This window comes from Sceloporus occidentalis, unplaced genomic scaffold (genome assembly GCF_023333645.1).
Source record: "Sceloporus occidentalis isolate IW3139 unplaced genomic scaffold, rSceOcc1.0.p SCAF_78, whole genome shotgun sequence".
Classification (NCBI taxonomy): Eukaryota; Metazoa; Chordata; class Lepidosauria; order Squamata; family Phrynosomatidae; genus Sceloporus; species Sceloporus occidentalis.
In genome coordinates this window covers 561687-573535 of record NW_028317058.1, presented here as the reverse complement: position 1 = coordinate 573535, position 11849 = coordinate 561687, and the positions used below count along the sequence as shown (strand labels likewise).

Here is an 11849-nt window from a genome sequence, read left to right as displayed (position 1 = left end):
CTTTGTGGAGGGCCTGGCCTCGCATGAATTGCAAAAATTAGGAAAATTTGCAACCTAAAATTGTACCCCCACTAATAACAAGTCTACCATATTGTAATTAGTCTGATGAGACAGAAGGGTGAGTTTAAAAGAAACCAGGAGTCATTGCTGAAAAAGAAACATCTAGAAGATGTTGCGGGATTATAAACATCTAATTTAAATTACATTTAAATGAGCAACAAATCCTCAAAACAGTTGGTTTTACAATGTTAGTGAAAAAATGCCAATGCCAAAAATAATAATAGGATAATAGGATTACGTACAAACAGAAATTATGAAGGGTGAAAGAGGAGCAATTAGCAATGATATTCTCCAGGTTGTTATGGTAATTTGACATCTTTTAACACTTTACACCATAATTGTTCATTATAGGCAATGGATGACTCAAGACAGGCACTGGTTTAGTTATGCTATAGTTGGAGTTTATTCCACTCCATATATAAATATTTCTTATACCAGGCACGGGACTGAATGAAAACTTCTTGGTGGTGGTTCTGAATGGCAGCAAGGCACCCAGTGCCAGCCTTATAGGCAGGTGGCAGCCCCTCGCCTGTGACCTCGTTAAGGCTGGTAAGAGGTCCCATTGTTGCAGCACATCCAGCAGTGACTGGCAGCACAGGAGCCTTCGTCATTGATGTCACACCAATTACCCCTAGGACAGGCTCCCAGCCTTGCTCCTCCAGGACCTACCTTGTACAGCGAGTATTCTTCCCGTCTCACCTTTCTTCATTGCCTGGACATGATTTGATATCACCGTGCTGTGCCTGTGTTTGCATTGTAAATAGGAAGACATACTATGAAGGTTTGTGCTAGCTAAATACATACCGCCAGAGTGTAAATGGCCTTGTTACAATAGGGGTTTCTAACTGTCCCATTGAGCTTTGACCCAGCAGGAAGCTGGGGATCAAAAATGTACTTGTCATACGCTGGCTGGGATCCCTAGGACGCGGAAAATGGAAATCAATGAAGTTGGCTTTCCTGCATTACAGTGTACAAATAATTCTGCACATACTGAGATGCCTTCGTCCAAGGAGCCTCTGCTTTTATAAAATCAACAAAAGGTTTCTTTTTAAAAAAAAATATTTTATTTTTTGAGGGCACATGTATTGTCCATAAATGTTGATTTTGAGATGGAATTACCGTTTGTTAAATGAAGAAAAAAAAATCACTAGCATGTATTAATTGCAAAATCAAGGTAAGAAATGATGATGAATGCACAAAAGCAATTAATATAAAGAATCCTAGAAGGATTTCAAGCTCTTTTTTGCAAACAGAACATTGAGCTGTGCTTCAGTTGTTGCATCTTTTTGCTGCATTAAGGTTGCATCTCCTTTGGTCACTCCCCAGGCATCTGGCTTGGACATGGAAGAACAATACGGTCTTCCGGAGGCAGGATGGAGCTCCTTCCAGTACTCTCGTCTAGCTCTGCAGAACAAATGGAGAGGGAAATGTATCACAAGGCTCGCTTTATTCATCTCTAATAAATGTTCAGCAGGAATTCAAGGTGCACTAAAGCCTGGAACAATAATGACAAACATTTGGTTCCCCAGCTGTTGAGAACTACCAAATTTCACTCGTTCTCCCACTACAAGAAGTTTTAGTTGATTCAATATATTTTGGGATGTACCTGGCGCGAACCCATGGTTTTGTGTGCATCTCCAAGCCGCTACCCCAGCTCCCATGCTTCTCAGAACCCTCTGGCAAGAAGCCTCTTTCTGGTGCCAGCTCCTCTGCTATTGCCCGGATGTGGTAGGGCTCAAACCCACAGCAGCCTCCAATGTATTGCACACCAAGGTTGTAGGCATCTCTGGCATATCTATGGATGTCCCATCTGGTAACGACTCTTGGTTCCAAGGCTGAAAAATATTTAAGAAAACATTATACATAACAATATTTGCTTTTCCTCCACTTTCATAAACTACTGTTCATATATAACCCACAGAGACAGCTATAGATGGCAGCCCTATCTATCTCAATGTAGTGTACATACATGGCCTATTTGCCGTTGGGTTATTTAAGGACCGAGTTCTTGACTATTTGCCTATTGCACAAGGTTTTGGAATAAACTCTGAACTTTTTTTTTTTTTGTAATCAGTAGGGTTAATAATGTTGCCCGAGAACTGAGAAAGTTATTTTCTCACCATGTTATGGAGCTGCATATTAGCCACTTGTATGTGTTCTATCTCTGTTCTCCCAGCCTGATCTATTAGACAAACACCCTGACTCCTTATTATATTGCCTGCAGTAAACACTAAACAGTGCAATGGCTCACTGTTAATCACTCAGTCGGATATTCTGACTAATGAAAGTCCATGTAGAAAGGGACTTCACCAACATTGCCACGGATAGATATCACGACTGCCCAGGTTTTTGTTTTATTTTAACCTACGTTACTGTAATACAGTATTGTATTTTATGTTGAAGAATTTTTTTTCCCCACTGGGACTTCCTCTTTAAAAAAAACAAACCCCACCAAATAAAAAAACAAAAAAAAACATATAAATCTCTTAGAAATCACTTTTCTTAATTTAAACTACTAATGTTTACATTTTAAACTCACCAAAAGGAAACTCTGGCAGGTCAATAAAACCTTGTTTGCCACAGTCAGGCGTGTGATAAGCAAGCGGCTGTGTCATCAAATAAGCTTTCACATTAGCGGCTTCCAAACCTTCTTTCATGAGTTTCACGGTCTCGATGCTGATCATTGGGTCAAAGTGGCAGTTTACGCCGACAACATCAGCCCCTAGGTGAAGAGCAGGTCACGTAAGGATATGCCTTCAGCTTAGTCCCGCTGTGAGGGCTCTACGAAACTCAAAAGCTTACGTTTCAGGAGCTCAATGCATGATATTCTATATGAGAACTCATATTTTTAAAAGTTGGATGGGGCGTACGGAATACCTAAGTGGACTGTTTTAATATAGAGTACTGGAATCTTCTTCTCTAGGATAACACCTTCCTCCTGATAAAGCTCTTTATATTAAAGTATGCTTAGAAAGCCTGTTAAAAAAGATATAGAAATATTTGTGACATTCCCGTTCAAAAATACATTGTAAGGATTTTAACCGTCTGCTTGGCAAAGGTGCAGCTTCTTACACCGGGACATTGGGGCATCCTTCTCACTGGCTGCTCCTGGTTTAAAGCAAGTTCTGTCCTGCATGTCTTGTGCATGTACCATAGAGAGCTCCATTAAGGAAGCTTCTAGAGGTAGATGGGGTCAATCAGGACTACATGCAGGGCTGGCCCAAGACTTAATGCCGCCTGGGGCGAAGTTTAAAATGCCGCCCCCCCCCCCCGGTGACACCGGGGGGGGCGGCATTTTAAACTTTGCCGACGACATTATCTACCCTCCCCCTTTGTACTTACCGTTAAACAGTCCTGCGGCGAGTCTCCCTGCTCTGCCACGGTGTCAGATTGTAATGCTGAGTGCCAGAAATTGACGTCACTTCCGGCGCTCAGCATTACAAGCCGGCACCCAGACCGAGCTAGAGGGCTCCCAGAGGAGAGAGAGGGGCGCCGAGCGAGTAAGTGAAAACCACTCGGCGCCCCTCTCTCTCCTCCGCTTCAAAAAAAAAAAGCGCTTGGGGCGGCAAAGTGCCGCCCCTTCAAAAGTGCCGCCTGCGGCAATTGCCCCACTCGGCTCCATTGTAGGGCCGGCCCTGACTACATGGAACACTCTGAACACTCCTGAGAACGTTTTAGAACTGCTCTCTGGGCACAGAGGGTTTTCTTGACATGTCCTGCTTACTACTTGGTTTTCACACACAAACACAAATATATTGGGGGGGGCAACCCTATTTACACTTAAATTAGGTATATTCAAACTCCGAAAATTACAAAACTTACCAGCTTTTGCCAACCTGACAGCACATTCTCCAGGTGAAACGCCATTCAGATCTCCTTCTGGCCCAATACACAGTGAAGCGGCAACTGGTTTTCCAGACTCTTTCAGAACCTCAACAGCCCAGATGGCCTCCTCAACATGTTCAAAGTACTGAAAGGCAGACATGACTTTCACGTTACACTCACGGTTTCTTTCCCCGCATTGTTCAGTGTTAAATGTCATCTTTTGTAATCATTTTTGGTGCGGCCCCCCATCTATATGTGATCTTTAATGTAAAGTACCAAAAAAAGTGGGAACTGTAATTATTCCGCATAAGGAAATATTTCCTTCATTGGTTTTCTTCACTATCCTTGTTTAAAAGGGAAGTCCCATTGAAAAAAAAAATTTCTCAAGAGTAAAAATCCAGTACGGTGTACAGTAATATAGCGGATCATTCACAAAAATGACAATAAATTAGGCATGTTATTCCAATAAACTTCCTTAAGCTACAGACCTGGAGGTTGTGATTCTCATCTGGTTGGGGGTCTTTCCCTGATTAAACAACACACAGACCATTTTATGGCAGTGCTAATGCAGTCTGTTCCTCCATAGACTTTCATTAGTCAGGCTGGATGATTAAGACTGAGACATTCTATTACACAAGTTGGATCATTATTCCTAGTACCATTGAATGCTCAAACCTTCACACCAATTATTCTTCAATCATATAAAGGTATCTAGAACTGATTGAAAAGTCAGGCAGGTTCCTGGTCTTGCTTGCTGTAAATTGTTTGTGTAATAAATATACATTCGATAATGTCATTCCCTACACACAGATATTACCTCAGCAATGAGAAAGTCCACGTCTTTGTTTATAAAGATGTCCAGCTGTTTCCTGAAAATGGCCTTCACCTCCGACTCACTTTTACAACTGAGGTATGATGGCGTTTGGCTCACACCTCCAGCAACCAAGGCATCGCCCTCATTAGCCACTTGCCTGGCAATGTCACAGGCAGCTTCATTGACTTTCTGGCCCTAGAACAGAAACAGGGCATTATACATTGTTATAAAAAAACACGGACGCCATAAAACATTTTACGTTTTACATACAAGAACATTAACAAGTCAGGCTTCAGGAACATTGTGTTAAATGGGGTAAGGTCCATTGTGCCCCATGTGTCGGTAAAACCTGTTCATTGACTATTTTTTATAATATTTGGATTAAAGTAAAAGTATTCTGAATTATGTTAGTAAAATAAGACCACAAATCAGTATGTGATGTGTAGAGTTAAGTGTTGATGGACGTATCTTATTTTTGATTTAAATAGCTTGGGGTTTTGCATGTGCCTCTGGTGCACAGGGTGAAAACTTGGTAATAAATTGTTACCTAATTCATTATTCAGCACTAATTCAGCAGATGCCATTACAGTCAGCATAAAAGGACCAATCTTCATACCAAGAAGCTTTACGAGCCCCCAGCCAATATTACCAATACCAATATTATACCCCCAACTAATAGCTGTTGTCTTTCCTTTTTAGCAATGTTCTTACCTTTTACAACAAATATGCTATATTGTTTGTGATAGAGAAGAACACCTTTTGGCCTGGGGTTAAGTACAGTAAATTGCCCCCCCATCATGCTATATCAAACCCCCAATCTAATTGGCTTTTTTAGTTTATACACACTCTCCCTCACTCACACGCTCCATTGAGGGAAGTCTGGAAACATTCAGCCCAAGGGGTAATGCCAGCTAGGTGGCCCAGTAATAAAGTAGCCAAATGCACATTTGGAAGACAGCATGCAAAATGCTTACTATCCACACACTAACAGGAAGGCAATGCATAAAAAAGACATAAAGGGAAGCCATGTTTAATATATACTGGTGTTTGCATATGGATTGCAAGTAAGACATTCATTCAAAATTTCTATCCTCTCTTCTTGCCAGCTCTTCACTGCACTCAGCTTGTCTTACCTAGTCCCACACATGACCCCACTGAGCCCAAACCTCCCAGGGCAGGCCAGCCTAACATGACCCATAACACTGTTTAAAATATTTGGATCAGCCCAGGGCCAATCGCACCTCCTGTCTCCCGAGCTAGCCCACACCAGGCTGAAACACCAAGTTTATTGTTAACAGTCCTTCTTTTGGACCCAAATCCGTCTGGCCATTTTTACTCCCATTGATGTCCCTCCTTTCTATGAGCTCAGAAATTCACCATAATGCATTACGCGTAGAAACATCCATTAAAAAGGTCACAGTGGCGCATAAGAATTCTTTAAAAAGTTACATCGCAAGCTATATAAAAGTGTCCCATTAATACGAATGGCCATGTTAATGTTGGGATATATGTCATAGTGATATCAACCGAGTGCCGTGGTAGTTTGCAAGATATCAAGTGATACTTACACTGATCTTCTCAGCAACATAGTTCCCTCTGTTCTCCAGTTTATCTTCACTGGCGTAGAAAGTAAAGGTTTGCATGACATTGGCCCCGGCTCTAAGGAACTCCCTGTGAAGCTGCCGTACTGCGGGTGAATCAAACAAGATACAACATGTATACACAATACATACACAACATACACCTTATTATCAACAATAATATATTGATATATTAATTTTTACATAGTCTAATAGAACACGGTAAGGAGGTGTGATACCCATGGTATTAAGCAGACTATAAAAAAATAAACTACTAATTAAAATTAGTTTTCTAATAGGAGTTCCTGATTCCCAAGAACAATTAGATACGTTTCTTAAAAGCGTACGGACGAGACATTTGTTTTGGAGCTTTTAACTAGATGGTGCTGGTGAGTGATGTGCCACGGACGGGGTTAATGTTTGTATATGGGTGGTGGATGCTGGCAACCACTATCTGATCACATCTTTAATTGGAACGTAGTATTCTCTGGTAATGACACCAATGTAGTTACGCAGGGAACAAGTGAGAACTTGCTGACTTGTCATATCTAAGAACAGATGGAAGCATCTTGAGCCCACCCTGCCACGCAAATGTGAGAGGCAGTGAAATAATATCAGGGCCAAAAATACACTGATCACATGATGTGTGTGGGTTTTTTAACATACCATCTTGTGAGCAGCCACAATATTTTTTATAATCTTGTTTATTGTTTTATATAACACCAACATATTCTGTGGCGCTCTACAAAAAATTAAAATCTTACATAAAACACAGGTCATGCCATGCTTAACACATATGAACCATTATCATACACTGTATCTATATATACATACACATACATACACACACTATATGGACACAAGTATTGGGACAACTGACCATTACACCAACAGGGAGCTTATGACAGATTATTATTATAATATTTCATAGATCGTGCTACTTGTCGTAGCAAAAGTAGATTAAGTATATCTGCACAAGTCACAGCAGGTCCACTTCTGATGGCCCCATTGTGCACACATGAGGGTCCTAATTATATACCTTGTGTAGGGCCCAACAAAAGCCAAGTGTTTTGTAATTTGGGGTTATTACAGGGACTTAGGGTGTTCAGACCACTTCCACTGGTTTCCAAGTGTCCCCTTTGCCACTACTGTTGCATTGGGGTCTACGGGTGCTTCAGTTTTGTAAGCAATGGCACAACCTTGTTGAACAGTATTTTAAATGTCAATTATTATGATTTAGAACAAACAGGTTCATTTCAATTCACAGAGCATGGGTCTGTCAATTAGAACATCAGCAAACTCTTGAGGGAACACAGTATCTGTTGTAGAGGTTGTGGGTGCTTGGGCTTCTTAGAGGGCAGAGGGGGACATGCAGGACAAGAACGGTCCACATCCACACAACTCTAAAAAGAATGCTGATTATATAGCGCCATCGTATTCCGCCATCATATTATATGTACAAAAGTATTGAGAGACCTGACCATTACACCAAGACTTTTATGACGTTGCATTCTAAATACATAGATATTAATATATAGTCGGTACCCCTTTTCTGTGATATTTTGGAGTGTTTCTGTGGGACTTCTTGTCCATTCATTTAGCAGATGCTGAATGGGACATAGCAAGATATTTTAGACAATGCTATGCTTGGAAAATTGTGGGAACAGTTTTGGGGAAGGTCCTTTTCTATTCCAGTATGACTTTGCCCCAGTGCACAAAGCAAGGTCCATAAAGACACGGGTGTATGAGTTTGGTGTGAAAGAACTTGACCGACCGCACAGTGCCCTGACCTCAACCAACCCCATCGAACACTTTTGGGATGAACTGGAATGGAAATTGCAAGCCAGAGCTTCTCATCCGACATCAGTGCCTGACCTCTTAAAAAACGCTCTACTGGGTGAATGGGCAAAATTTCCACAGAAACACCCCAAAATCTTTTGGAAAAACCTTCCCGGAAGAGTGGAAGCTGTTATAGCTGCAAAGGGGGACCAACTACATATTAATGTCTATGTATTTAGAATGCAACGTCATAAAAGTCTTGGTGTAATGGTCAGGTCTCTCAATACTTTTGTACATATAATATGATGGCGGAATACGATGGCGCTATATAATCAGCATTCTTTTTAGAGTTGTGTGGATGTGGACCGTTCTTGTCCTGCATGTCCCCCTCTGCCCTCTAAGAAGCCCAAGCACCCACAACCTCTACAACAGATACTGTGTTCCCTCAAGAGTTTGCTGATGTTCTAATTGACAGACCCATGCTCTGTGAATTGAAATGAACCTGTTTGTTCTAAATCATAATAATTGACATTTAAAATACTGTTCAACAAGGTTGTGCCATTGCTTACAAAACTGAAGCACCCATAGACCCCAATGCAACAGTAGTGGCAAAGGGGACACTTGGAAACCAGTGGAAGTGGTCTGAACACCCTAAGTCCCTGTAATAACCGCAAATTACAAAACACTTGGCTTTTGTTGGGCCCTACACAAGGTATATAATTAGGACCCTCATGTGTGCACAATGGGGCCATCAGAAGTGGACCTGCTGTGACTTGTGCAGATCTACTTAATCTACTTTTGCTACGACAAGTAGCACGATCTAAATATCTCCTCTCAACGTACTTATATAGTGCAAATCTATGAAATATTATAATAATCTGTCATATTTTATAAGATTTTAATAATTGAACTATTACCTGCTTCTGGATGTTCCACGGTAGCTTCTGGAGTCCAAGGTCCAGCTTTCACATAACCCCTTTTTTCTAAAGCAAATACAAATCCTCCATCTCCAATGATAATTTCTCCAGCATCCAAGCGCTCCAGAAGTCCCTTACAATTTTAGATTGACATGCAAGTAAGCTAAAATATTCAAAGGATCAAATATACAATATGGCAAGTTACACCTGCCCCAAAAACCCAGTCACCAAGGGGTGCCTAGTGACCAACTGTACGTGGAGAACAGATTTTGTGTTAATTACTAACACTCCCATTGCTTAAAACTAATGAATATTTGGCACTTGGCTGTTACCGCCTCCAGGTATCTCCCCGCTAGTTTGGGAGCGTGCTAATAGACTGGCGGGATAACACATGATATCAGAGCCTGACAAGCATGAAACACGCCGGGAACCTGACTGCGACGCGGTGAAGCCCACTTGCACGGTATTCGTAGTGGTACACTTTTTTGTTTGCGAGACTTGTTATTTTTAATACAGTACATTAATGCAATAATACGCTGTATTTCTGGTAGCGGGATGGACATGTTATGGAACCTCTGTGGCACTTCTCAGAATTCTTTAATAAAAGGAACATCTGACGACCTCCTGGGGGACAGGATACCAGCATTATGGATATACATTCGCCAATGGTTTCCATGTCACTGCTATTGATCCCAGTCTAGCAATAACCATAATATATTCATGAGCTTGTGCCAAGCAAATACGATGTATAGCCAATAAAAGTAACTCCATGGCACGGGGCATATATATGTTCGATATCTGTTAGATATACAGATATAACATATAGTGGCATGGTCTATATGAGCAGAATGTGGCACTAAACTTACTGGGAATACTAGGACAACCATGAGATTGCTAGGGATGGGCTAAGGGGGCTGAATCTGTGAATATTTTAGGAAAAGCCCCAAGTTTGGTTAGATCAGTGTTTAGAAGGTGCCATAAACAGAGATGTACCTGAACAGCCGATATGATGGTCCCTGTCAAAACATACTACATACTACAGAGCCCAGAGTGATGACCCCATCAGATCCTACAATACCCATTAAAGCAGGACAGTCACATTTCTGCTATTTACTGAAACAATAATAGAAGTAGGACATTAAAGGGGACGGCCAATTGTGTGCAGCGGAGTACGTTAACAATGTGTGGCAGTATTATGAGCTGGGGTTCCTTTTGTTAGGTAAAAGTACTTTTGTGATGAGTTTTGGGTGGTTTACATGTTTTAGTTTGTTTAGAGTGATTTTACATTACTAGTATGGCTACCTCTGTCAGCCTGGGCATAAAAAGGACCGTTTAAGATGTGTTATAAGGTGATGCCGCCTAGCAGCTCGTTTGGTCCAGAGTATTAGGAAGAAAGTCCTTGCAAGACCAGCTTCCATCATCACCTAACCTACCACTGGTATATGAGATCTACACGAATAAAGCAATCATAAACTTATAGAATGTGTAGGATACAAGAATTTGCCTCTGTCAGGTGAACAGCCATTGGCTCATAACAGAGCCGGCCTTAGGTGTTCCAGCACCCTGTGCGAACTACTCCTCTGGCGCCCCCCCTCACTACCCCCCCTCTGCCCCTTCAAACTACCCCCCCCCCACCCCTTCAAACTACCCCCCTGTGCCTTCAAACTACCCCCTCGCCCCCTCAAACTACCCCCCTGTGCCCCTTCAAACTACCCCCCCGCCCCTTCAAACTACCCCCCTCTGCCCCTTCAAACTACCCCCCTCTGCCCCTTCAAACTACCCCCCCTGTCCCTTCAAACTACCCCCCTCTGCCCCTTCAAGCAGTCGCACAGGTCGCACACCCCAAAGGCCGGCCCTGGCTCATAACACACCATAAAGGGGCAGCAGATAAGAACCATTTATTGCATCTATTCTATTCTATTCTATTCTAATCAGTCGTTGGTCTTGTCTTAGATTCAGGATATCTTTATACATACCCCATGCATTATTTAAATTCCCATTACTGTATTAGCATCTATCTCCTCTGCTGCTACTCTGTTCCACTTATCTACCATCCTGCCAATAAACATCAGTTCTCTTCCATTTAAAAAGAATTAAGTAGTGTGCATATAAAATGATGCAAATGGTTATAGGTGAGCAGTACATGCTGCCCATCGGAAGGGTACTCACTTTCTTCGCTGCAGCCGGTGCCATGGCAGTGAGGTAGTAAGTATGACAGGAGGGTAACTGACAGCGCAGCGCTCTGCCTTATATATACATCTGGCTATAAGGGTGTGGCAGGAGAACATTGTTTTTCTGCTCCTGATTGGTGGCTTTAGAACACGCCCCCTATGCACCCTGTATCCCACCCGCGCAGATATTGGCACCGTGTATCCCCGATTACCGCGCGGTGACCGGAACACGCCAGATATATCGTATTCACAATAAACCACTCGTGCGCAGAAGAACGTTTCACCGTAAAACATACACCCCTGTTTATTGACAATAGAACCAATGGGGGAAATAAGTATTGCTATCCGTAACACATCCACATATATCACAAACTATACAAACTGTAACGGATCGGTCACAGAGAGACTTTATATAGGTAGGGCACAGGAGGATGCAGACTCCTATAGGGCTGCGGGTGGTACAGGGTTGTGTTCTTCTGTCTGATACCTCCTCCCCCGGTAGATAGGGCACTGTATGGTGCAGTTAAGTGAAATTAAATCTTTAACCAACATAACAAGAAAAAAAACCGAAGTTCTTGCAGGATTGTAAGGGAAGGTGAGCTCCCCGGCCCTGATTTGTGAGACGGGAGGGCGGATCCTGACTGTCCGTCTCTCCCTTATTTGCTTTGCTTTTTATTTTTGGCTGGGGTCCTAGTGCACGCTG

General features: G+C 42.2%; 1 protein-coding gene across 1 annotated transcript; it reads right to left on the bottom strand.

The window, feature by feature from the left end:
• Window positions 1-1280: 1280 nt before the first annotated feature.
• LOC149285487 (betaine--homocysteine S-methyltransferase 1) lies at window positions 1281-11168 on the bottom strand. The gene is made up of 8 exons (XM_089495263.1): window positions 11145-11168; window positions 8976-9108; window positions 6268-6386; window positions 4703-4894; window positions 3883-4030; window positions 2600-2782; window positions 1667-1895; window positions 1281-1464 (listed from the first exon to the last, which is right to left on the bottom strand). The coding sequence occupies exons 1-8, from the start codon at window positions 11166-11168 to the stop codon at window positions 1281-1283; spliced, it is 1212 nt and encodes a 403-aa protein (XP_089351389.1).
• Between the last annotated feature and the right edge of the window lie 681 nt (window positions 11169-11849).

Bases quoted from the DNA above. Each gene is read 5' to 3' on its own strand.
- LOC149285487 (XM_089495263.1), bottom strand. From the start codon at position 11,168: ATGGCACCGGCTGCAGCGAAGAAA. The intron at 4,895-6,267 runs GTAAGTATCACT...TTTCTGTTCTAG, and splicing joins ATGTTGCTGAGAAGATCAGT to GGCCAGAAAGTCAATGAAGC. The intron at 1,465-1,666 runs GTACATCCCAAA...TTTGTTCTGCAG, and splicing joins AAACCATGGGTTCGCGCCAG to AGCTAGACGAGAGTACTGGA.